At 43.3% G+C, this 23,982-nt stretch overlaps 1 protein-coding gene across 1 annotated transcript; it reads right to left on the bottom strand.

Moving 5' to 3' along the window:
- Positions 1-1,682: 1,682 nt before the first annotated feature.
- Positions 1,683-22,799, bottom strand: ntmt2 (N-terminal Xaa-Pro-Lys N-methyltransferase). The gene is made up of 4 exons (XM_019882635.1): positions 22,026-22,799; positions 14,062-14,234; positions 6,989-7,241; positions 1,683-2,910 (listed from the first exon to the last, which is right to left on the bottom strand). The coding sequence occupies exons 1-4, from the start codon at positions 22,219-22,221 to the stop codon at positions 2,654-2,656; spliced, it is 879 nt and encodes a 292-aa protein (XP_019738194.1). The 5' UTR covers positions 22,222-22,799; the 3' UTR covers positions 1,683-2,653.
- Between the last annotated feature and the right edge of the window lie 1,183 nt (positions 22,800-23,982).

The raw sequence follows: 23,982 nt of genomic DNA, 5'->3' as shown, positions 1-23,982 counted from the left end.
TGGACATAAACCACACACTTGAGGTGTCATTGTCTCCTTTTACCCCGAGATGGGACCGTCTGGTTGCAGAAAATCAAGCTCGGTGCTGTGGTGAGTCGTCATTTTCATGCACTTTGAATTTGCGTTGTATCGTATTTTGAAGGCATTAAACATTGCCATAGCGATCGGAGTGTTGCGGCCAGATTAGACGCTCCTTGTGTTTATTATTATATTTCAAAAACACCACAGTTTTCATGCAGCTCATACCATATTAATTTCTTGTATTATTTCCACCACACCTTAAATGCCGGTCCCTGAAAATATTGTCTGACATAAACCGGTCCGTGGGACAAAAAAGGTTGGGGGCCCCTGAAGATGGGATTCAGTGTACCCTCGACTCTTGTACGTATAAGCAGTAAAAGACAATGAATGGATGGATGGATGTTGGTAGCATCCCTTAGTACAGAGGTGGGCAAACTACGGCCGGCGGGCCAGATCCGGCGGGCCGGTCTTTTTAATCCGGCCCGCCGAAGGTTGGTACAGTACACAATTAAAGTTCGATGTAAATGATTGCATTCATTTCATTTGCATTTGTAATGTCAGTCATTTCAACGCCAGGTGGCACAATTACTTGAAGTTGCAGAGCAAAGGGAGGGAGGGGGAGACGATACGGAAGCCGCTAACTCAAGTAACTCCCGCTTGATCCGACGGAATAAGTGTGTCCGCGCCGCTATTTATATCATTGGATCCAAAACTGCGACATGCAAGTGACTCTTTATTGCAGTGAGTTTTACTGGAATTGCGAACATTTTTACGTCCTGTCTATCATGGCATTCAAACGAAGAGGAACAGTAATGGCCGCGGAAGAGAAAGTGAAGTGTATCTGATTAAACGAAGCAGGTTACAAAGTACGAAACATTCAGGAGACCCTTGGAGTCTGAAAGACTCAAATCTACGAGACTTTGAAAAACAAGGAAGCAATTCTTGCTCAGTCCGATTCTGTCAGTTTCCATGCTCAGATTTAATTGCTTGCGGATCGACGGACAGTCGAGTAAATAAACGTTTCCTGGAATGGTTTGACTGTTATCGTGCTAAAAACTTTATGCAAACTGGACCGCTAATAAGAGAGCAATCGAATTCCATGGTGCTATGGGCATCGAAGACTTCGAAGCGTCCCGTGGCTGGGTTCAAAAGTTCGTTGCACGACATCAACTGAGCAACGTTGTCTTGTGTGGTGATCGAGGGGAGGTCAAGTTCGAGACAGTGAGTGAGTGGAAAGAAAGCCACCACATCTTTTACTCCTCTCATTTTGTAGCAAATAGACCTAACTTTGTTATATTTTGTCATATACCTGTTCTGTATGCTGAAGTTTTTGGGCAATCTATTGTTGCACTTTGTTGCTTGTGTTGTCACACATGTATGTTGTTAACATACTTGGACGTTCATACAGGACACATACTATAGTTGTTTCACTATTCTCATTAAAGCAAAGTATGGTAATACTTTAATGCTTTTGTGCTGTTGATGGTTGGTATGGACTGTCAACATATACAGTTTTTTTGTATGTACCGTATCTTGTGCTGACCCGGCCCACCTGTCAAATTTCGAAATCAATGTGGCCCCCGAGCCAAAAAGTTTGCCCACCCCTGCCTTAGTACGTTGAAAGGTTCTCTCGAGGGGTGTGGCAAAAAGTGACTTGAATCTGAAAATTTTACTTTTTATTTGAAAGATGCAATGTATCACATGAAACTAGATCTTGTACATACTATTGAATAATTATGAATAAATTTGATTCTTGTAATGACTCTTCTATTGAACAAATGAGTAATCCGGAACCGAGAATCTTGTGAATCACTTTTTGAACCATCCTTAATTCATATTGCACCCCATGTATCATGTGTCAATATTCATATCAAATCGTGTTTTGTTGGAGATTATTACCCTATACCCTATTATTACTCTACAAATCAGTTACTATTTTTAATTTAATAATTTATACTTTTTGGGAAAGATTAATAATTAAACAACATATTTAAATGATGAAATATCCATCCAGCTGTAGCCTATCCCAGTAAATACAGTTAGGACAGAAGGAATTGCATTCTGGGCTAATTGCCAGTCAGTCAGAGGGCAATTCGGCAATGGCCAGGTATTGAGTCCAGGATGGTTGTGTGAAAGCCATCTATTTGATCAAGTATACTGTCATTGACTGAGAAATTTAGCAATTATCAATCGAAGTGTATGACACGTGGAAAAAAAATCATTTGTTAGGTGTCTCTTCCTTTAGGTTCATCCACCTGTCCAAATTCTACTAACCCTCTATCACCCATCCATATTCAACATGGCTTATCCTGAATAGGGTCGCGGGGGGTGCTGGAACGTATGCCAGCTGACTTTGAGTGGAAGGAAAACTACCCCCTGAACTGGTCACCAGTCAGCCGCAGGGCACATATAGAGAAAAACAACCATTCACACCCACATCCTCACCGTCACTGAGTGGGAACCGATCCCTCGCTGCCCACAGGCTAGTGTATCATGACACCATCAGCAAACTTGACACTGCACCACAAAGTTGAACAAAAAAAAAAAAGGAAAAAAAAAAGGAACTCCATAACCCAAAAGTGCTGTCTAATCAATCTGTCTCATCAAACATAAACGGCCTGTTTGCCAAATTCTATTTCATTGCAATCATCCATACAGGCATCATGACCTCTGGGAAGCCCTCCTGCCTTTCAACAGCCAAGATCTCGAGGCCAGCCTTGTAAATAATGGTCTTCATGATATCCAGGTGTCGACTTATGCTGCTGTCAATGGTGTCCAGCTTACATCCCTGTCGTGCCATATTGTCTTTTATAATAATGACACCATTTAAACGCAAACTCTTCTTACAGCGAATAAGGAAGTTCATCAGGTCTTTGTCTGTCAGGTGGCCTACAGAGAAACAAATAAAACAGATAGCAATGAAGACATTACTTTTGTGGACACTTAAAGACATATTCTCCCATTGACACTTAAGTCAAATCTTTATGCATGTTCCTTGTGCAATTTCTAGCCGCAACGATTGTGACACACCCACAATGTGACACACCCACCATGTCTAACCTGGATATATGTGCGTAACAACCAAGGAGTAATTTGGTGACGTCTGAGGGTGGCCCTAATTTCACGGGACATGAGAATTTCATTTAGTTTGAAAATATGTCACACTTTGATTGTGAAATGAAATTGTGTCTTAAATCGGGATTGGAGGTCATTGCATGTCACTTGTGCGCATCTTGAAGGTGCCTGTGTTTTTCTTGTATTTGTAATAATTCCAAGAAAAGCAATATAATCCTAATAACGTCTTCATATCGGAAAGCTTAGGAAATCGTGCAAATTGAAAGTTGACCAGGTTGTCACGCAAGGCACAGCACGTGTGGCGCATCAAATAATCCCCCCGCCGCCCCCCAAAAAAAATCAAAAATTGACCGCACATGTTTGTGACTTGTGCTTCAACTGCAAGTCCCATCAGCATGTGGAAATGCTCCTCACAAAAGAAAAACAAAAGTCCACTGGCACTCATGCTTTTTCACCATTTAATTTGATATAAGGGCAACTTATGGCCGTCATTGTAACGTAGTAATGACACACATCCAGCTGTTGGGCTGTCAGTGAGCATATGTAGGACAGGTGTGCTTCCTCGCTACGTCAGCATGTCAGGACGAATTAGTCGAGTCGGCGAGTAACAGTCATCACTCGCTGTCAGCTGCTGCAAAATGTGTCACATGATGAAATATGACGCTCGATCTGAGTACCCCCCACCACAGTGCAGAGGCTGCGCTTAAGTAAACGGGAGAATGCATACACTGACACATTTGTCATCGTCACACTCATGTCTGATTTTACAGTTTTTAAGATGCCTCAGCTTGGCAATTAACTCCTTCAGTGCTACAGAGCATTTCCCAGGCCAGACGAGAGACATTGTCTCTCCAGCATGTCCTGGGTCGCGCCTCCTGCTGGTGGGACATGCCTGAAACACCTCAACGGGGAGGCGTCCAGGAGCCATCTGAATCCGATGGCTTAATCTGGCTCCTCTCAACGTGGAGGGGTAACGGCTCAACTCTTGAGTCACTCCCGGATGGCTGGGCTTCTCACCCTATCTTCAAGAGAGTGCCCGGACACCATGCGGAGGAAACTAATTTTAGCCACTTGTACCCAGGATCTTGTTCTTTCGGTCAGACTCATAGCTCGTGAGCTTAGGTGAGAGTAGGAAAGTAGATCGACCGGTAAATCGTAGGCTTTGCCTTTCAGCTCAGATCCTTCTCCACCACGACAGTCCGATTTGGAGTCCACATCACAGCAGACGCTGCACCGATCCACCTGTCGATCTCCCGCTCCCTCCTGCCCTCAATCGTGAACAATATCCCAAGATAATGAAACTCTTCCACTTGGAGCAGGATCTCATCACCGACCCGGAGAGGGCACTCCACCCTTTTCCGACTGAGGACCATGGTTTCAGATTTGGAGGTGCTGATCCTCATCCCAACCGCTTCACACTCGGCTGCGAAACGCTCCAGTGAGAGTTGGAGAGCCCTGATTGAAGGAGCCAACAGGACTACATCATCCGCAAAAAGCAGAAATGCAATACTGAGGACCCCAAAATGGACCCCCTCAACGCTTCGGCTGTGCCTAGAAAACTAATGTATGTACTCCAAATAAACGTCTACTTTAGTATGAAGCGTCAATTTTATATGCAACTGGAGCAGGGGTGTCAAACTCATTTCATATTGTGGGCCACATTCGGCCTCAGTCGATGTCAAGTGGGCCGGACCATTAAAATTATACCATACTCTGCTATAAATAACCAAAATATCATGTCTTTCCTTTGTTTTGGTATAAAGAAGCACAAGAACTTTAGGAAAATGTTGAAATTTAGTGAAAAACATCTTTTCACACCTTACAAACTACCTATGTGTAAAGAAGAAAGTCTTCACATGTCCTGTCAATGTGTCAACTTCATATATGAAACACACATACTCATACAATACAGAGTGAAAATTCGTGGAGTTGCATGAACAGTAGAATTTCACCACACTTTTTTTGTAGTAAAGTTGCTGACGAGCATTGAATTGCACATTTTTCACCACAGTAAGGATTCATCTTCACAGAGCTGTATTTTTTCAATGCAAACAGTATCTAAGGCTGCGTTTTAAAGGCGTTAAATCTAGTCTGGACTTGTTTTTGTTCCTGATACTTGGTATCTTTTGGCCTGTACAAGTGCATCAATATCAGGTGACATTTCCTGACTAGCTGTCACTTTCAGAATGTCATTTAAGTGCGTGTTTGTGAGCCTTGAACGCATTTTTGTTTTATTGATTTTCATTACTGAGAAAATTTGTTCACAAAGGTAGGTTGTCCCAAAAATGCACAAAACTTGAGCATCCAGGGCTGTTAATTTGGGGTACCCTGGTAGTAGATACTGATAAAATTTGTCCAAACTTACGGAGGCAAATTTTCCCTTCTAATCTGCATCACATTGCAAATCAATTATTTCTAGCTGGATTTCAACTGGCAGATCGGAAGCTTTAACTGTGAAAGGTGAGCGAAAAACTGAAAATTCTACCTCAAGTTCACCAAATACCTGAAAACGTTTCTCAAACTCCCACAATCATCCTGCAATCTTGTCTTTGAACCTTTTCATGTCCACATCAGGTCTGGTCACACACGCATCTCTCAGACAAAGGAAATGAGCAGGGTCTCCCACAAAGTCAGCTTTAACTTAAATGCATGTATGTTGTCAGAAAACTGTGACAACTTTTTTGCGCCCTTGCAACATTTTGTTCAGATTGTTCAAGTGTTCAGTAATATCCACCAAAAATGCAAGGTCCTGTATCCATTCCTGAGATTGTAATTCCAACACCGGTTTTCCTTTTTTCTTCATGAACTGTCCGATTTCCTCTCGTAGATCAAAGAAATGCCTCAGCACAGAGCCTCTGCTCAACCATCTCACTTCAGTGTGGGATGGCAGGCTGTGGGTAATGTTGTCACTGAGACGTTTATCAAACTGACAATGGTTAAGTCCTCTGGATCGGATGAAATTTACAGTGCGAACAACAACCTCCATGATGTGGTCCATTTTCAATGACTTGCAACACAATGCCTCCTGATTCAATATACAGTGAAATGTCCAGAAACGATCTCCTCCATTCAGGACTTGTACTTTCTCTCTGAACTTTGTCGCAACACCGGCTTTCTTTCCTACCATCGATGGTGCGCCGTCTGTAGCCAGGCTGATAGCATGGAACCAGTCCGCTCCAACTCTGTCCAGTGCAGCAACAACAGAGCTAAAAATGTCTTGGTACCAACTCAAGAAACTGTTCAGTAACAGTCAATGTCTGATCAACTCCACGAATAAATAAAGCCAGTTGTGCTACGTCTGTAATATCAGTGCTCTCGTCAATTGCAACGGAAAATGCAATAAATGACTTGACTTTTTGCTTCAATTGGTTGTCTAAATCTGTTGATAGGTCAGAAATCCTCTCTGCAATTGTATTCCTCATCAGGCTAATATTGGCAAGTGTGTTGCTTCTCGGGACAGAATAATTCAGCCGCCTTCATCATGCATCGTTTCACAAATTCACCGTCAGAATACAGCTTTGATGCGCATGCTATTTCGCAAGCAATTAGGTAGCTGGCTTTTACCGCTGCTTCACTGACTTGTCGGCTATGTAAGAAAGTTGACCGCTGTTTCTTCAGACCTGCCTGCAATTCGTTGATTTTATCGGTTCTCAGTTGTCCTCGCAAGCCGTCATATTTTTCGCCCCCGGCTGATTTTCAGATTTTTACATCACTAGCCACTCTCATCTCTGTGGAGGGTGCAAAACTGGGACATCAAGTATCACCACTGAGCCCTCTGAAGGAGGCCAAAATACTCTAAACATCGACAATGGATGGTGCCTACCAGATGACCAAAAAGTTATGATGATAATTCAAGGGACTGCAGCATTTTAATCCTAATAACTCCACTTACATGCCACCCACTGCATCCAGATGACATCATACTTGTTTTTTGGAGGTGTAAATTCTTGTAGGTTATAGCAGTAGTAGGTCTCAATTCGGTCTGCATGATCACCCAGGTAATTCTCATGTGCATGGACAAGGAAGTGCTCCATCATGTCTGCCATCTCCATTTTCTCAAACACCGGGAGGAGAACTCCTTTGGTCACACGACCAATACCGGAGCCGCAGTCCAGAGCACAGTGAGTGCCAGCCTTTCCAGGGCCCTTAAGATGAAAAAATGAAACATACCGTCAGAATAAAATATTTTTGTAAAAGTTTAATATCATAGATTAAGATGATTTGGAAACACATTTTTGATGTACAGTAAATGCCCCTCCATTTAGGAGTTTATATTCCAAATCCACACTTGTAAACACTTCCTTGTAAACAATCCCATCTTTTCCAAACTAACAAGCTTAACTTATCCATCCAACCATCCATCCATTATTTGCTCCGCTTATTCACACAAGAGTCGCGGGAGTAGTGGAGCCTGTCCCAGTTGTCTTGGGCAGTACACGGGGTACACGCTGAACTGGTTGCCAGCCAATGGCAGGGCACACATCGATAAACAACTGTTCATGCTTACAATCACATCTAGGGACAAATTTAGAGCAGGGGTGCTCAACCTTTTTTGACCGAAGATCGACTTTTCAAGCAACTGACCTCCTGCGATCGACCCGCTACCGCATGTGCATGCATACACACACACATGCCATGATGAGCAACAGCCACAATGCCCCGAACATGACCGAAAAAGAAAAATAAAGTCGATACAAGAACTTGTGAGTTTGTAAAAAGGAATCAGTGCCTACCTTCGTCGAAACCTGACGCGGTTGCAAGGGATGCACTTTGGCAGCATCTTGGGTGCAACAACGTCACTATCGTAGCTCGAGTGTATCGTTTTAAAATTTTTCTCCAGGCACTTCAGATTCCCATTCATTGCCAGTGTCATCGGTGAATTCCAGATGAAACAAACTTTGAATGAGAATAATAAAAATTAAAAGATACAAGGCAACAGCTGTGATCGGAAGCTGCAATTGCAGACTGCTGACCGCTAACAACTTCCGGTGATGCAGGTCATGCGGCGCCGAAGGTTAAAGGTGACCTGCTTTGTTTTATTATTTTATTTTTTAAATACTTTTTCGTGAACTTGAAATTGAGAGGTTGCTTAGGGTGCAGTTTAAACTACCACAAAAATATAGAATATTAATAACACACACACAGACACACATCTTTTTTTTTTTTTTTTAAATCCATTTCCCCCGAGTTCCCCCGCAATCGACTTGGGACCACTTGGCGGGGTACCGGTCCATCATGCTCGACTGGATGAGCACCCCTGACTTAGAGTGTTCAATCAAACCAACCATGCATGTTTTTTTGAATGCGGAAAGAACACACACCATTCCAGAGGGAGTTAAATGCAAATGGAGCTGTGTGAAGAAACACAAGGACACAGAGTGAAGCTCGAACGTCACTGATGGCCAGCACCGAGGAAAGCATGTGGGAGATGAAACGAGCAACAACTGCAGGCAAAAACTCGGGCATGGGAAGAGTTCAGGGAGGCCATAGAAGCCAACTTCCGGATGGCATCGAGGAAATTCTGGTCCACCATCCAACGTCTCAGGAGGGGGAAGCAGTGCACCACTAACACTGTGTACAGAGGGGAAGGGACGCTGCTGACCTCGACTTGTGACGTTGTAAGTCGGTGGGCAGAGTACTTCGAAGACCTCTTCAATTCCACCAACATGCCTTCCTTAGAGAAAGCAGTCTGAGGACTCTGAGGTGGGCTCTCCTATCTCTGTGGTTGAAGTCACTGATATGGTTAAAAAGCTCCTGGGTGGCAAGGTCCCAGAGGTGTATGAGATCCGACCGGAGTTCCTCAAGGCTCTGGATGCTGTGGGGCTGTCCTGGTTGACAGGCCCGTGCAACATTGCATGGTCATCGGGGAGAGTGACTCTGGATTGGCAGACCGGGGTGGTGGTCCCTCTTGTGAAAAAAGGATGACCGGAGGGTGTGTTCCGACTACAGAGGGATCACACTCCTCAGCCTCCCTGGTAAGGTCTATTCAGGGGTGGTGGAGAGGAGGGTCCGTCAGGAAGTTGACCCTCAGATTGAGGAAGAGCAGTGTGGTTTTCGTCCCGGCTGTGAAACAGTGGACCAGCTCTACACCCTTAGCAGGGTCCTCGAGGGTATATGGGAACTCGCCCAACCAGTCTACATGTACTTTGTGGACTTAGAGAAGGCGTTTGACCATGTCCTCCGGGGAGTTGTGTGGGGGGTGCTTCGTGGGTATGGCTTACCGAACCCCCTGATACGGGCTGTTCCATCCCTATACCACCGATGTCAGAGTTTGGTTCGCATTGCGGGCAGTAAGTTGGAATCGTTTCCAGTGAGGATAGGACTTCGCCAAGGCTGCCCTTCGTCACCGATTTTGTTCATAACCTTTATGGACAGAATTTCTAGGCGCAGCCGAAGCGTTGAGGGTGTCCGTTTTGGTGGCCTCAGTGTTGCATCTCTGAGTTTTGCACATGATGTGGTACTGTTGGCTCCTTCAAGCAGGGCTCTCCAACTCTCACTGGAGCGTTTCGCAGCCGAGTGTGAAGCGGTTGGGATGAAAATCAGCTCCTCCAAATCTGAAACAATGGTCCTCAGTCGGAAAAGGGTAAAGTGCCCTCTCTGGGTCGGGGAGGAGATCTTGCCCCAAGTGGAGGCGTTTAAGTATCTTGGGGTCTTGTTCACGAGTGAGGGCAGGAAGGAGCGAGAGCTCGACAGGTGGATCGGTGCAGCATCTGTTGTGATGCAGACTTTGTATCGGTCTGTCTTGGCAGAGAAGGGGCTGAGCCAAAGGGCGATGCTCTCAATTTACCGGTCGATCTACGTTCCAACCCTCATCTACGGTCACAAGGTCTGGATACAAGTGGCCGAAATGAGTTTTCTCCGCAGCGTGTCCGGGCTTGCTCTTTGAGATAAGGTGAGAAGCTCGGTCATCCTGGAGGGGCTCAGAGTCGAGCCGCTTCTCTTCCACATCGAGAAGAGCCAGATGAGGTGGCTTGGGCATCTGATTAGGATGCCTCCTGAACGCCTCCCTGGTGAGGTGTTTCGGGCATGTCTCACCGGCAGGAGACCCCGGGGATGACCCAGCACACGCTGGAGAGACTATGTAACCCAGCTGGACTAAGAACGCCCCTGGATCCCCCGGGAAGAGCGAGAAGAAGTGGCTGGGGAGAGGGAAGTCTGGGCTTCCCTGCTAAAGCTGTTGCCCCCGCGACCAGATCCCTGATAAAAAATGGATGGATGGATGGAACTGTTGGGGGCGTATCCGTCCCCGGTTGTTCCCTGGGAACTCAGTGTACACCACCCGTTGCACTCTAACAGAGAACCCGGACTATGTGGTCAATTCATCCACCAGTGTTCTCTGATTTTTAACCAGCAACCAACTACCTACTCCAAGGATAACAGCAAGGTTGCATTTATGATGAGTCTGTTGACTGGACTTCTTGGGCTACGGCTGTGAACAACGCTTAAGCGAAATACCAGTCTTCATTCCCAAACTTTATTGCTGAGGTTTTTCACGTATTCCGCCATCCCATCCAAGGCAGAGAGGCGGGAGGTCAATTATTAGACTGTGTTCAGGGTAGGCAGTCAGTTGCTGACTATGCCATTTCTTTTCGCATTTTGGCAGCAGAGAATGGTTTTGTAACTGCGTGCATTTTCCAACACGTATTGAGTCCTTCCGTCAAAGATGAGCTGACTGTTTACGATGATGCTACGAACTTAGACGAACAAATCTTGGCCATAAATTTGGACAGTCACGTAAGGGAGAGACGCCAGGAACGCGACGTGGTGCTCTACCGATTGTCATCAGAGTATTCAGTGTCCACAGGGGGTGATCTACCTGCGAGATGGCAAACCTTCCAAGGTCCCAGTGTTTGTTAAGTTGACAAAAAACCCATGCTGCTTGGGGCCGTATAGCTGTACCCTGAAGAAAGTCGGCCGCACTTTCTAACTGGCTCCTCTTTCTACTGTGGCCATTGAATCACAGAGTGTGCACATAGCCTATGAAATCATCATGCTAGTCCTTTCCAGTTTGCCCAGCTTGGAGGCTGTCAGCTAAACGCCACAGCCATAAGTTAATGTGAGAATGCCTCCACACATTCAGAATCAAGTTAAGCCTATGACTGCACCAAGAACATGACAAGACTGGAAATACCAGGATAGATCTCAGGGTATGGCAAATGCCTAAGGGTTAGGGCATTCATTGACTCAAATATAAAATGGAACATGTTCTTAATTTCATTGGCCAACGACAGCTTTGTGGATCTTGGTATTGTCAAAATGTTAGGCTGTCCGATTGAGGAGCTAAACGAAATGAATAGGGTGTGTGATCTTGATGGGCGTCTCCTGGTGAAGGTTAAGCAAATCACCGGTCCTCTGATCTTAATGCTCTCAGGTAATCATGTAGAACAGAGGAGGTTTTTGATCATACCGTCTCAAGAGTGTTAGTACTACCCTGGCTGAAGTTACACAACCCGGACATCGCATTGGGACTAAACGTCTCTCGAAAATAGGAGTGCGTTCTGTCATGCGCATTGCTTAAAGTCGAATGAGGGAGGGTGAGCATTCCTCGTTTCTTCACACTCTGAAGCTATATGTCTAGACAAAGTCCCACAAGAATACTCCAACCTAAATAAAGTTTTCATCAAGGACCGAGCTCAGTCCTTGTCACTGGACAGACCTTATGACTGTGCAATGAAACTGATATCTAACGTTCCTCTCCCCAGTTCTTGAGTATACCAAGTGTCTCAACTCAAACAGGAGGCTTTGAGGGAGTAACTTCTACATTTCCGGTCAGAGTGAGATTATTTTTCATCGAGAAGAAAGATAAGTCATTACGCCCGTGTATAGTGACTAGTGACTCTGGCATCAGTAGCCACTGTGCCAGGATTGACACATTTGTGGATGGGTACAATGAGCACCACCTGAGCATAAATGTAAAAAAAATAGTAAATGCTGTTTGACCCTTGATCAATTGGGGACCATAGCCCCATCTCCATAAATGGCAAGAACATCAAGCAGGTCTCCTCTTACAAATACTTGGGGGTTTACATTGATAACATGCTTAACTGGCAGAAACACATATCAAACGTCTGCTCGAGGATTCATTAGTGCCTTCACTTCTTGCGGCTTTTGACAATATTTGGAGTTGGCAGAAACCTTATGATGATCTTCTACAGAGGGACCATTGAGTCGGTCCTGGAGGACATGAGGGCTGTGTGGGGTGTCCATATGCCTGTAATTTTTTATGGATTTTGGATGAGTGTTGTGTTAGTCTGCACTGTATTTTGTCTACACTGCATTGTTCAATGTATGTAGCAGCATGGCGGGGCCTTGTCCTCCAAGACAAGTTTCTCCTGTGGGAGACTAAATAAAGTCAAATTCAACTCAATTCAATGAAAGCTCTGACAACAAATGTTTCAATTAAGTTCAAAATCGTCTTATCTTCTATTTTGTATTCATATTATTATCGTTGGCGGCACAGAAAAAAACTGGTTACCACATCCACCTCACAGTGCAGGGGTGCGGCATTCGATTCTGGCTCCGGCCTTCCTGTGTGGAGTTTGCATGTTCTCCCTGGGCCTGCTTGGGTTTTCTCTGCATACTCCTGTTTAATTTCACATTCCAAAAACATGCATAGCAGATTAATGGAACACTCTAAATTGTCCCTAGGTGTTAGTCTGAGGGCGGATGGTTGTTCGTCTCTGTGTGCCCTGCAATGTCTTCTGACCAATTGCCTAAAGACAGCTGGGATAGGCTCCAGCACTCCCGCAACCCCTATGAGGATAAGCAGATCAGATAATTAATGGATGGATTATTATAGCTGACTCCAAAGGAGTCAGTACCTCACCAGTCATGAACCTCAGAGCACGTCACTGATTCTGAGACAGATAAATGTTGAGCTTCTCTCCCTAAAGTGTTGCATGTTATTTCACAGATGTTTTTTTTTGTCTGTAGTGTAATAACTGTCTTATTCATACAAATAAAATCCAGCAAAATTATGCAAAAATGATCTGTGATTGACAGCAAGATTTGTGTGGATGCTTGTCTCTCAGGAGTGACATAACATCAGTGTGAATGCTGTCAGTTGAATGTTGCACATGCACAAGCACAGGTCTACACACTCTGGAATCATGGGAAAAAATGCTTTTATGATTTAGCCTACATTTTATCACTCTGTTGGAATGTACTTTGCAAATACGTTTGAATGTGTTTTCAAATACATTTGAATGTGTACGATTTCTAACCTGACACACAAGTACACTGAAAGACTCTACCCGCCCCTCCCTATCCTCATGAACTCATAGGGTACAGCTGCAGCACAAACACGGGAATAGGAATTGTATTGGATCAGAATTACTAATTGTGAACTTTTTAATGTTTTCAAACTTCCATCCATCCATCCATTTTCTGATCCACTTCTCCTCACGAGGGTCACGGGGTGTGCTGGAGCCTATCCCAGCCGTCTTCGGGCAGTAGGCGGGGACACCCTGAACTGGTAGCCAGACAATCACGGGGCACACACAGATGAACAACCATCCACACTCACATTCACACCTAGGGACAATTTAGAGTGTTTAATCAGCCTGCCATGCATGTTTTTGGAATGTGGGAGGAAACTCGAGTACCCAGAGAAATCCCACGCAAGTACGGGCAGAACATGCAAACTCCACACAGGAAGGCTGGAGCTGCAGTCAAACCCTGCACCTCTGCACTGTGAGGCCAGTGTGCTAACCACCTTTTTTTAAACTTAAATAAGGAAATAGATTGGTGGGTGGAGGGTGACGGAGCTAGACAGATTTTTGATGGGGCTACAGCACCCCCCACCCCTTGTGTAGCGCTGTGCATATACCGACTGATGTAAAGCATCAACATTTCAGAATTGTATTTTTTTAAAATTCTTTTTACATTTTTGCATCACAGACCCTAAATTAGTTGTCAACCTAAATATTCAGTGGTACGGTAATATTTTTTTCCAGTCACACTTACCACAAACCTCTTTAGAAATCGGCGGGAAGTCTCCAGATCCACATTTGATATTTCCACAAAGTCTCCCATCATTCCCTCTTCTGAAGCTGGGACATCCTCATAGAACTGTTGCGCTTTGTAGTAGAACTGTTTCTCTCCTTGGATGTACTCACATGTGACTGGAAACAGTTTCACTGTCAGGGCAAATAAATACATTTACATTGCAATACATTTTCACACATAAAAGACCAAATATACGTGTCCAATATTTATTTCATTGTGGGAATTCTGAGAGTTGAGCTTTGACACAAATACCATAGTGTTTCAATGACATTAATGCAGATTTCGGACATAGCTACCCTGTTGGCAAAAATGAAAGGATTTACAAACAGGGATTAACATTAACACTCGCCAGCTTGCCAATCGAGGGTGAATTTCAATTGACAGCAACACCCCTGCCAGCCATTTTTGCAGGTTGTATTTTGAAATAAAATATATACCAAGATTGGCCTACTAGTTATGATATGTATGGCTTAGTTAATTAATTTAGATGGGAAAAGTGCCTAAAAGCTGAAAAATACACTTTTCTTGTGATTTATTGCATTTTCATGTCAAAATTTTTGATAGAATGTGGGCATCCATATGACCACCAATCACGGAAGTGATATTAAATGTGTGTCATCTTGCTGCAGAATCGCAGTTAAGCAGTGGCAGGCACCGAATTTTGGACCGTCAGTGGGTATTTAGTGATCAAATACACCACTTAACGCCATAACGTCATAATATGCACAAAAAAAAACAAACAAAACAGAAAAAAACCCACAGTTACAAAACTGTTCTCTAAAAACACATTTGAAGATTCATGGACGATTGTCTGTATCGTCTCCCTTCCAAGCACTCTCACCCACATGCATCGATATGAAAGAGGCCGATGTGTGGGATTAAAGAAGAGCATTTCACGTATTTGAGGATATTACCCCCCCAAAAAATAAAAAAAATCACAGTTACGTTTATCTTCCAATACATCACCTCAACAACTCTAACCCTCACAATATAGTACTGGTGCTAGAGTTCTATCCTAGGGATGGCAAGATTACCCATGGAGTGGCCGGGCTATCTCAAAAATTGCATTTTGGGGCGTTTTACTTCTAACCTCCACATTTTTATTTATTTATTTTTTTAACAGAATCCAACATTAACTCTTCAGCTCATTTCCATCCATCTATCCATTTTCCTATCCGCTTATCCTCACAAGGGTCGCGAAGGGTGCTGGAGCCTATCCCAGCCGTCTTCGGGCAGTAGGCGGGGACACCCTGAACCGGTAGCCAGACAATCACGGGGCACACACAGACGAACAACCATCCACACTCACATTCACACCTAGAGACAATTTAGAGTGTTTAATCAGCCTGCCATGCATGTTTTTGGAATGTGGGAGGAAACCGGAGTACCCAGAGAAAACCCATGCAGGCCCGGGGAGAACATGCAAACTCCACACAGGGAGGCCGTCGCTGGAATTGAACCCGGTACCGCTGCACCGTGAGGTCGACACACTAATCACTGGCCCACCGGGCCGCCATTCGTTTGTATTTTTTTTTTCTCGCGGATGCTGCACCTTTGAAATTCCAATTCCAATATGCCAGTACCCCACCATGGCCAGGACTGAGAGGGCCATTTGTAGCTGCTCACAGCTGTAATTTTTCTTTACCTTGAGCAATATTTATGCCCCAAAGCCTCATCAAAAATGTTGCCAACCACCCAAACTATAGTTTAAATGGGAGAAAAATGGGAAAGGAACTCTTACAGGTGCACATTAAGAAAATTAATACAAAAACAACACAATGAGACACTTTTATTGATCCATTTGTTTGTGCAATTTCATTACTACTCTTTTGAAGTCATTCACTGCCAGCCATCTCAGTTAATATCTTTGACATATCAATGATAGTGAATAAGTTTGAAAGATGAATATTGCGGGTAGTTAGCCTAATCAGCAAACTATACACTGGATGGCATGCCAATCAATTACAAGGTAATTGTAAATGGTGGCAGGGATCCAACACAAGCTGCACAAAAGTCAGCACATCAAACATGAATAATGACCCCTTCATGATTGAAGGTTTCACAGTAGGGAGTGGGGGGGGGGGAGCACAAATACAACATTTACATCTGTAATACTTGCCGTGTCAAGTTGCGGTCTAAAAGGTAAGATATCCTTTATTTGTCCCACACTGGGGAAATTTACAGTCAGAGTTCAGAAAGGAAACCACTACGTAGGGAGAGTGAAAAAAAAACACGCTCGAACTTTCATCTTCTGAGGATAATTTAAGTCCAGGATAAAAAAAAGACCCTCGCACATAAATAAGCATATGACAGTTACAACAAGTCACAAGACATAACATGTAATGAGGGGGCGGATGGATGGGAAGGTGGGGTGGGAGGAACGCGACGCGGCCCGTCCGACCAGCTGCACGGTCCACTGAGCGCTCCGCAGATCAGTCTACGTCGCGGGAGAAAAAAAGGGAACGATGAAGGCGGTGATACAAGGGTGTGTATGCGCGTGTGATTGTCTGGTTGTGTGTGCGTGTCAGGCCGCAGCTGCTTCGTCAAGGTCTTCTCATGGAGACAGTCCTGGCTTATCAGTCAATAGCCGAGAAGGAGGGGGTGATGGTAGGGCACTAGCTTCCATGCGTACGTTCTTCCAGGGGAAAGGTCAAGATAGCAGATGTTTTGGGAACGGCTGCCAAACAATTCCAGACAGCCTTGAGTCCGTGGTCTGTGTCTCTTCAATGGCGCCGATCAGCCAAATCTGCGATTTCTTTCTTTTCTGAGCGCGGATCCCAATTTCTCCAAGTTGTTCTCCATCTTGCAATGACGCTCCAAAACCGCATCCATTTTTGCGGTTTAGCTCAGTCACCGCTTCAGTCTGAGTGTTGGACATCCGTGCCGTGTCATCCAAAAAGACCAGCAGCTTCTTCACATCCAATAAAGCTGCTCCCGTCGGTTGACTTTTACGATAGATCAGGAAACTGCTAACACCAAACAGCAGCATACCTGCTATCAGAAGGCTGATAATGTAGATGCCTTCCACATCCTCAATGGACAGTATTGACAGGCACACCATTCTCCACTTCCTCCAGGGATCTAGGGTGTACTCGGCAGCAAATGTCCCCCAGGGGCAAGGAGGCTCCCCACTGCCTGCTCTTCTCGTCGAGAAAATTTTGTCGATGGCATCGAGAGACCAGCCAACCAATTCCATGGTTTGTTTTTAGGATGAAAATACGGCAGGAGGCTAGGATAGTCAGACAAGGACAGCACATAGACTGAGTGGCGAGCAAGGGAGGGTGAGGGGAGGACAGGAGCAGAGCAAAAAAGCGTCCATCTTCGTCGAGAGCCAAGCAAGAAAGGTGTAACATTTCTTTTTTTATTATTTAGTTATGTAACATTTCTCATGTTTTCTGAAGTGTTTCACACTTCATAACTTTAATGTACAGCCGGCCCTAACTAATGTGGCACCCTGGGGCAGATTTTATATGGCACCACCCTCCAACGACGATTTATGTGCACTTACAATAGAACAGCATCATTTTTAATATTGCCTTTAATTTAAATGATAACATGTCACAGACTTTCAAATATAAAAAAAAAAGGCATTTACTGATTTTCTTCATTTCATGATCATCATTATTGTGAGTGATTTGCTGCTGTGACATCAAATTGGAGAAGCCAAAACAAGCAACACCTTCACCTTTCTTGCTCCAATTTTTCCTCCTCTTATTTTCCTTCTCAGTGGTCTGGACAATGTTGGTAATGTTGTTTACAAGCTTCTCTGGGGTCACAACAAATGAGGCTGTCAATGTTGTTTTAACTTTTTAGTTGAACATTAAATAATAAAGGTTGGCACGGTGACAACTAGATAGCATGTCCGCCTCACAGTACTGAGGCCATGGGTTAGATTCTGGGCTCCGGCCTTCATGTTTGCATGTTTTCCCCGTGCCGATATGGGTTTTCACTAGGTAGTCCGGTTTCCTCCCACATTCCAAAAACATGCATGGTAGGTTTCATTGAATGTTCTGAATTGTCCCTTGGTGTGATTGTGAGCATGAATATTTGTTCGTCTCTGTGTGCCCTGCGATTGGCTGGCAACCAGTTCAGGGTGTACCCCGCATACTGCCCAAAGACAGCTGGGATAGGCTCCAGTATGCCCGTGAGCTTAGTGAGGATAAGTGGATCAGAAAATGAATGGATGGATGAATTAAATAATGAATATACAGTATGTGTCATGTGAGGAGCAGAATTTGGATTCAGAAGCAGACAGGTCACAGAAGTGGAAAAGTATAAGTCTTTATCAACAAAAATATAAAATAAAAACAGAGAGCAGGGTCGGATGCAGAGCATAAAAATACAAAGTAGCAACCAAGAGCAGGGCTGGATGTAGAAGGCAAGTTCTTACGTTTCACTGAGCAACTCGAGCTTGAATACTAAAAGGTGACAGCATAAAAGACCGCAGCAACTGACACTATCAAGAACCCAACCGAAAACATAGTCACACCCATTGAACTTGTTGGTTCCTTTGTCTCAGACACATTTTTGTCTTTTTCTTGATAGGTTATTATTCACCTGACATGCATTGGGGAAAATGTTACGACCCCTCCACGTGATGGTAACTGGGGAAGTGTCTATCATAAGTGTGGGAGTTGGGCAGGAGGAAAAAGTGGTGCGCTGCCATGGTTTGGACTATCTAAAAAAACGAGAACTCACACGGGGAGCACAACTTAACAGAACACATGACACAACACAAGACTTCTGAATCCCACTTTCTTCCCACGAATTAATTAGTGGCAAAATGAATGAACCAAAACTAGTGATGGCAAAATTTCCGAACACATGAATGAATTAAGTGGAGAAACAAATAAATGGCTGATAGCAATAGTGAACAACTAAATTGTTGCACTAACCAAATTACGGTGGTCCCAAAAGACACATGAGACAACACACACAACCCAGCCAACCCCAGGCACTGACTGCACACAACACAACACTCCCCCGCCCCACCTGAAAGCAAAAGAGTCTTTTTAAAAATGGCGGTTAATCTTTGGAGGAGGTGGCACACCTGAAACTATATTCACTAAATGTGTGACTCTCCGCTATATTGATTTCTAGGCTGAGTTAGGAACTAGGGCCACCAATCAGAAAGGAGCAGGGTGAGAGCTCCCCCACACAAAGATTTACCCCAACACAAAAACACAGAACAGTCACGAATATCAGGCCACAACAAGAAGTCTTTCTCTTTCTTCAGAGTGACACTGAAGGCGAAAGACGCTGAAACATGTAATGTAAATAACAAACTTAAATAAAAAAAATAAAACAATGTCTAACATAAATATTAACCAACAAGTTCAATTCTAAGAATTAAGAAACAGTATGAACTTTATTCATTCATATCGTAACAACCAGTCACAACATTTTCATGTTGTTATTGCCCTTTATTTTTTATAATTTTACTAAAAAATAGATTACAGGTATTTCAAATTTTCTTGTTCAATCATGGAATAATTTTTTCATCTACCACTTAAACTCCAATTACCACCATCAAAAACTGAGAAGCAACTAACCCGGGCAATCAAGAGTTGATTCACAGCAGGCGACACACAGTGCTCAAATCGCTGCTCTGCACTGGTCAAGAAGGCTCACAACAATAATTCAGAGAATAACTAAACAGCAAATCCAGAAATCTATTTTTCTTTTTTTTTTTTCATGTTCCTTTTTTACATTAATTGGAGAATTTCTAATTGACCAAGGTGAAGAGAAACACAATCTGAGTCCACTCCATCTCGACATCACCAAAAAAATAAATCTGCTGAGTGAAGCAGAGGGAGTCAACCTCAAGTGTTATTTCTATGTTGATTAAAATGCCTGTGCATTATTACATTATTCCATTGATCTAGTATCCAAATGGCTTTATCCTCACGAGGGTCACGTGTGTGCTGGAGCCTATCTCAGATGACTTTTATGGCTGCAACATGTTCCAAAAAAGCTGGGACAAGGTCATGTTTAAAAGGTGATGTAACACAGTGTTTACATCACCTTTTCTTTTAACAACATTTAATAAAGGTTAACTCATTCACTCCCAAAGACGTATTTAGATTTCTTTTCAGACGCCACACATTTAATCCCAGCTCCTCATTTTATATTGACTGTTTGAAAAGGGTCTGAAAATGGCTGGCCAGTACAGTCAATATAAAATGAGGAGCTGGGATTAAATGTGTGGCGTCTGAAAAGACATTTAAATACATCTTTGGGAGTGAATGAGTTAAGGAACTGAGGACACTAATTGTTAAAGCTTTGTAGGTGGGATTCTTTCCCATTCTTGCTTGATGTTCCGTCAGTCATCTGGAAGGTTATGGACAGAATATGACTCTACAAATGTAGGCTCAGATAAAGACGAAACAAAAAATATTATTTTACAGAAAAATGGCGCAAGGCCGACAAAGTAGAAACAATGATGCTGGTCAACTAACCAAGATTAAACGAGATAAACAAAAAGCGCTTGCAAAAAGGAAGGAAAATACAAATTAGAGTTGCCTGTCTCAGAAGGACAAGAGAACCAAATCACGACTAATACAAAGCCAGAATCGATTACTGAACAAAAATGACCACAAACAAGAAAACGGAGAACCACAAATGAGGCAACAGAAAATGGAGAAAAATCTGGGAATGTCTAGATTATTGCACTTGAACAATGGCTTGAGCAAGGTGAATTCTACAACACTTAGTTTTTGGCGGCGACCCAGTGATCGACTAGTTAGCGCGTCGGCCTCAAACTGCAGATATATCGGGTTCAATTCCAGCTCCGGTCTCCCTGTGTGGAGTTTGCATATTCTCCCCGTGCCTGCGTGGGTTTTCTCCGAGTACTCTGGTTTCCTCCCACATTCCAAAAACATGCATGGCAGGTTAATGGAACACTCCAAATTGTTCCTAGGTGTGAGTGTGAGCGTGGATGGTTGTTCGTCTCTGTGTGCCCTGAGATTGGCTGGCAACCGGTTCAGGGTGTCCCCTGCCTACTGCCCGAAGACGGCTGGGATAGGCTCCAGCACCCCCCGCGACCCTTGTGAGGACAAAGCAGATCGGAAAATGAATGAATGAATGAATGAATGAGCAATTTAGGGAAGCTCCTTTTATACCCACTCATGGCTCCCACCTGTTCCCAGTTAGCCTGTTCACCCGTGGGATTTCCAAGCAGGTGTTTTGAGGAGCATTGCTCAAATTTCTGTCTTTTTTTCCACCTGTCCCAGCTTTTTTTAGAAAGTGCTGCAGTCATAAAATTTCAAGTTAATGATATTTGCTAAAAGCAATTAAGTTTATCGGTTAGAACATTAAATAGCTTGTCTTTGTAGTGTAGTTATTTCAAATATAGGTTGAACATGATTTGCAATTCATTGTATTCTGTTTTTATTTATGTTCAACACAACATTCCAACATCATCGGACTTGGATTTGTACAAATTTAGGTCATGTCAACTGGCGATCCAGCCAATGTACTTGTATGCATGTTTCTGTTGTGGTAAATGGGCTGTCAATTACATAGCGCTTTTCTACCTCGGGTACTCCAAGTGCTTTACACCATTACCACATTCACCTACTGATGACGCAGCATCAGGAGCAACTTGGGGTTGAATATCTTGCTCAAGAACATTTCGACATGGTCGCAATGGCCAGGGATCAAACCACCAACGTCCGGGGTGGGAAACGACCACTCTACATGCCATACAAAATGTTAGTGTTGATAAAATAATCATTTTATACTTTAACTGGCATGCCTTGAATTGATTGCATAATTGGCCAATGAGCTCAATAGATTAATTTGCCTTTAGATGAATATATGAGTGGTCAAATTATCTGTTTTTGAAGAGTAGTTGTTTTGAGACATTTGATAAAGCAAAATTTAAGTCTGCAATCATAAAAGAGACAACTGGACCATCTTACCGAGAGGAATCTTCTCCAACAGGTACAGGTAGCTGGCAAAGAAGTCACTCCTCATTGTATGGTGCAAGTGAAAGGACATGCTGTGGCGACACATTGTTTCATCCGTCTCTTTCCAGCGATCCCTAAATGCCTGGTGAGCTCGCTTGTACTCAAAGTTGGGACAGGAGTTTTTACCATCTTCAAGTGAAATCTCCATTTGAACATATGTGGCCTTGTTACAGTCTGCTAAATATCCAGTTGAATGGTTCCAGTGGAGAGAAACAGAATTCCTGATTGGACACAGTCACTTCAGCTGCTAGCTGCTGCTTTATCTGCCAAGATGAAAGTTTAACACATGTCCTGTCGATGATCAAATAATTCAGTCGTATATATTTTTCATGAAGCAGTGCTGAAAAAGCACTGCACATCTTACCGATCACTCAGTTGGTGCTCTGTCTTAAGAGTGAGGAGCCTTGTGTCTCAGCACAAATAAGTTGAGCAGAGGTGAGTGAATTTTAGACTCTGAAATTCCAGAGAGTCCAGTAGGTCATAACTCAACCCCTTGCTGCCATGTAATGTGGCTCCCTAAAATTGGCACATGTATCGTGTCTTACAACACCCCCACCCAGTTTTTCTGTAACAGCCTGGTAGATATCATAGGGGAAAAAAATACTTATCTGATATCTCTGTCAGACATCAAGATTTTGTGTTAACGGTAAAAAATGTTTTCTCTCATTGAGATACACAGTATATCCTTTTGAGTTAAGAAAACTTCAACAAAAGTTTATTTTGAAAATGATAGGAATAATGGTTGGCCATTATGAATATCTTGATGTAACATGTGTTCTAACTAAAAAAATTAAGAACCACTTTTGCTGTATTATGATGAGTATTTTTTCAATGCATATTCGCTGTAAATGTTTTAAACAGTTACATTTGAAATTCCTGTCAACCCAATATATAAATATATAAATGGGAAATTTGAATGACCACAGAGAACAGTTTTGTAAACAACCTGACCAAATTTGAATGACTTGGGGAACAAAAGTCTTCAAAATCATGAAATATTGAATGTACTGAAACCACACATGGGAGGTTTATATATATATATATATATATCTCAGTGGCGGATGCTGGTCTGTCAAGGAGGGGGAGCTCAATTTCGGCCTACATCATAAAATGTGTCCGTTTATTTATACGTGGATTCTACTCTCTGTTCCTTTTCAAGAAATGTATCTGTGACCGTGTCAGACCAACAAGGCGTCTTTTCCAGAGACGTAACTAGTGTCCTACAACGACAGCAACTACAATAAAACCCACCAGAAATATAAGATTAATTTGTCGCTAGTCATTTTCAACAAAGAGAGTGTCGCTCAGATGATTAGAATAAGTCTCCATTTCAACTCAGAACAGAATGAGAATTGAAAAATGCTTCCACGATGCCTACACCAAAAGATCGGTGATTGGCTCATTTCGGTGTCAATCAAAAATATATTCAGCCTCAGACAGATCATCCAATCAACATGCAGAAAAAGTCGGCGTCCTGGCCAGCCCATAAACGCCCATTGTCCAAAGACTCCCAGAGAGCTGAGCGTCCGATGGGCGGGACAAAACCAACATATATCAAATAACTCGTCTCGTTTCAATGCATTGGGACAATTTACATGAACTCTCTCGATGCCCAGCGTCCACGCTGTAGGCGCTCAGCATCCACAGTTTAAAGCAGGGGTGTCAAAGTCAAATGGACGGAGGGCCAGATAAAAAAATTTTGCTGCAAGCCGAGGGCCGGACTGATCGAATGTTCATTGAAAATTTTAAAAATGACCACATATTGTTTATTGAACCAAATTTAATTGACTGAAAACCTAACAAATACATTCCAATACGGTCAGATAAATAAAGCAACATTTTTTATGGCTATGTCAGTAAACTTTAATTTTCAACAGGCAAAAAAAAATTTCCTTTGTATAAAAATACC

This window comes from Hippocampus comes, unplaced genomic scaffold, assembly GCF_001891065.2.
Source record: "Hippocampus comes isolate QL1 unplaced genomic scaffold, H_comes_QL1_v1.1 scaffold384, whole genome shotgun sequence".
Lineage (NCBI taxonomy): Eukaryota > Metazoa > Chordata > Actinopteri > Syngnathiformes > Syngnathidae > Hippocampus > Hippocampus comes.
The sequence above is the reverse complement of the archived record's forward strand: the minus strand, read 5'-3'. Positions and strand labels throughout refer to the sequence as shown.

Excerpts from the sequence above, each read along its gene's own strand:
- ntmt2 (XM_019882635.1), bottom strand. The coding sequence starts at position 22,221 with ATGGAGATTTCACTTGAAGATGGTAAAAACTCCTGTCCCAACTTTGAG. Across the intron at positions 7,242-14,061 it reads GATTTCTAAAGAGGTTTGTG|GGCCCTGGAAAGGCTGGCAC; the intron begins GTAAGTGTGACT and ends TTTCATCTTAAG. Across the intron at positions 2,911-6,988 it reads CTGGATGCAGTGGGTGGCAT|GCCACCTGACAGACAAAGAC; the intron begins GTAAGTGGAGTT and ends GTTTCTCTGTAG.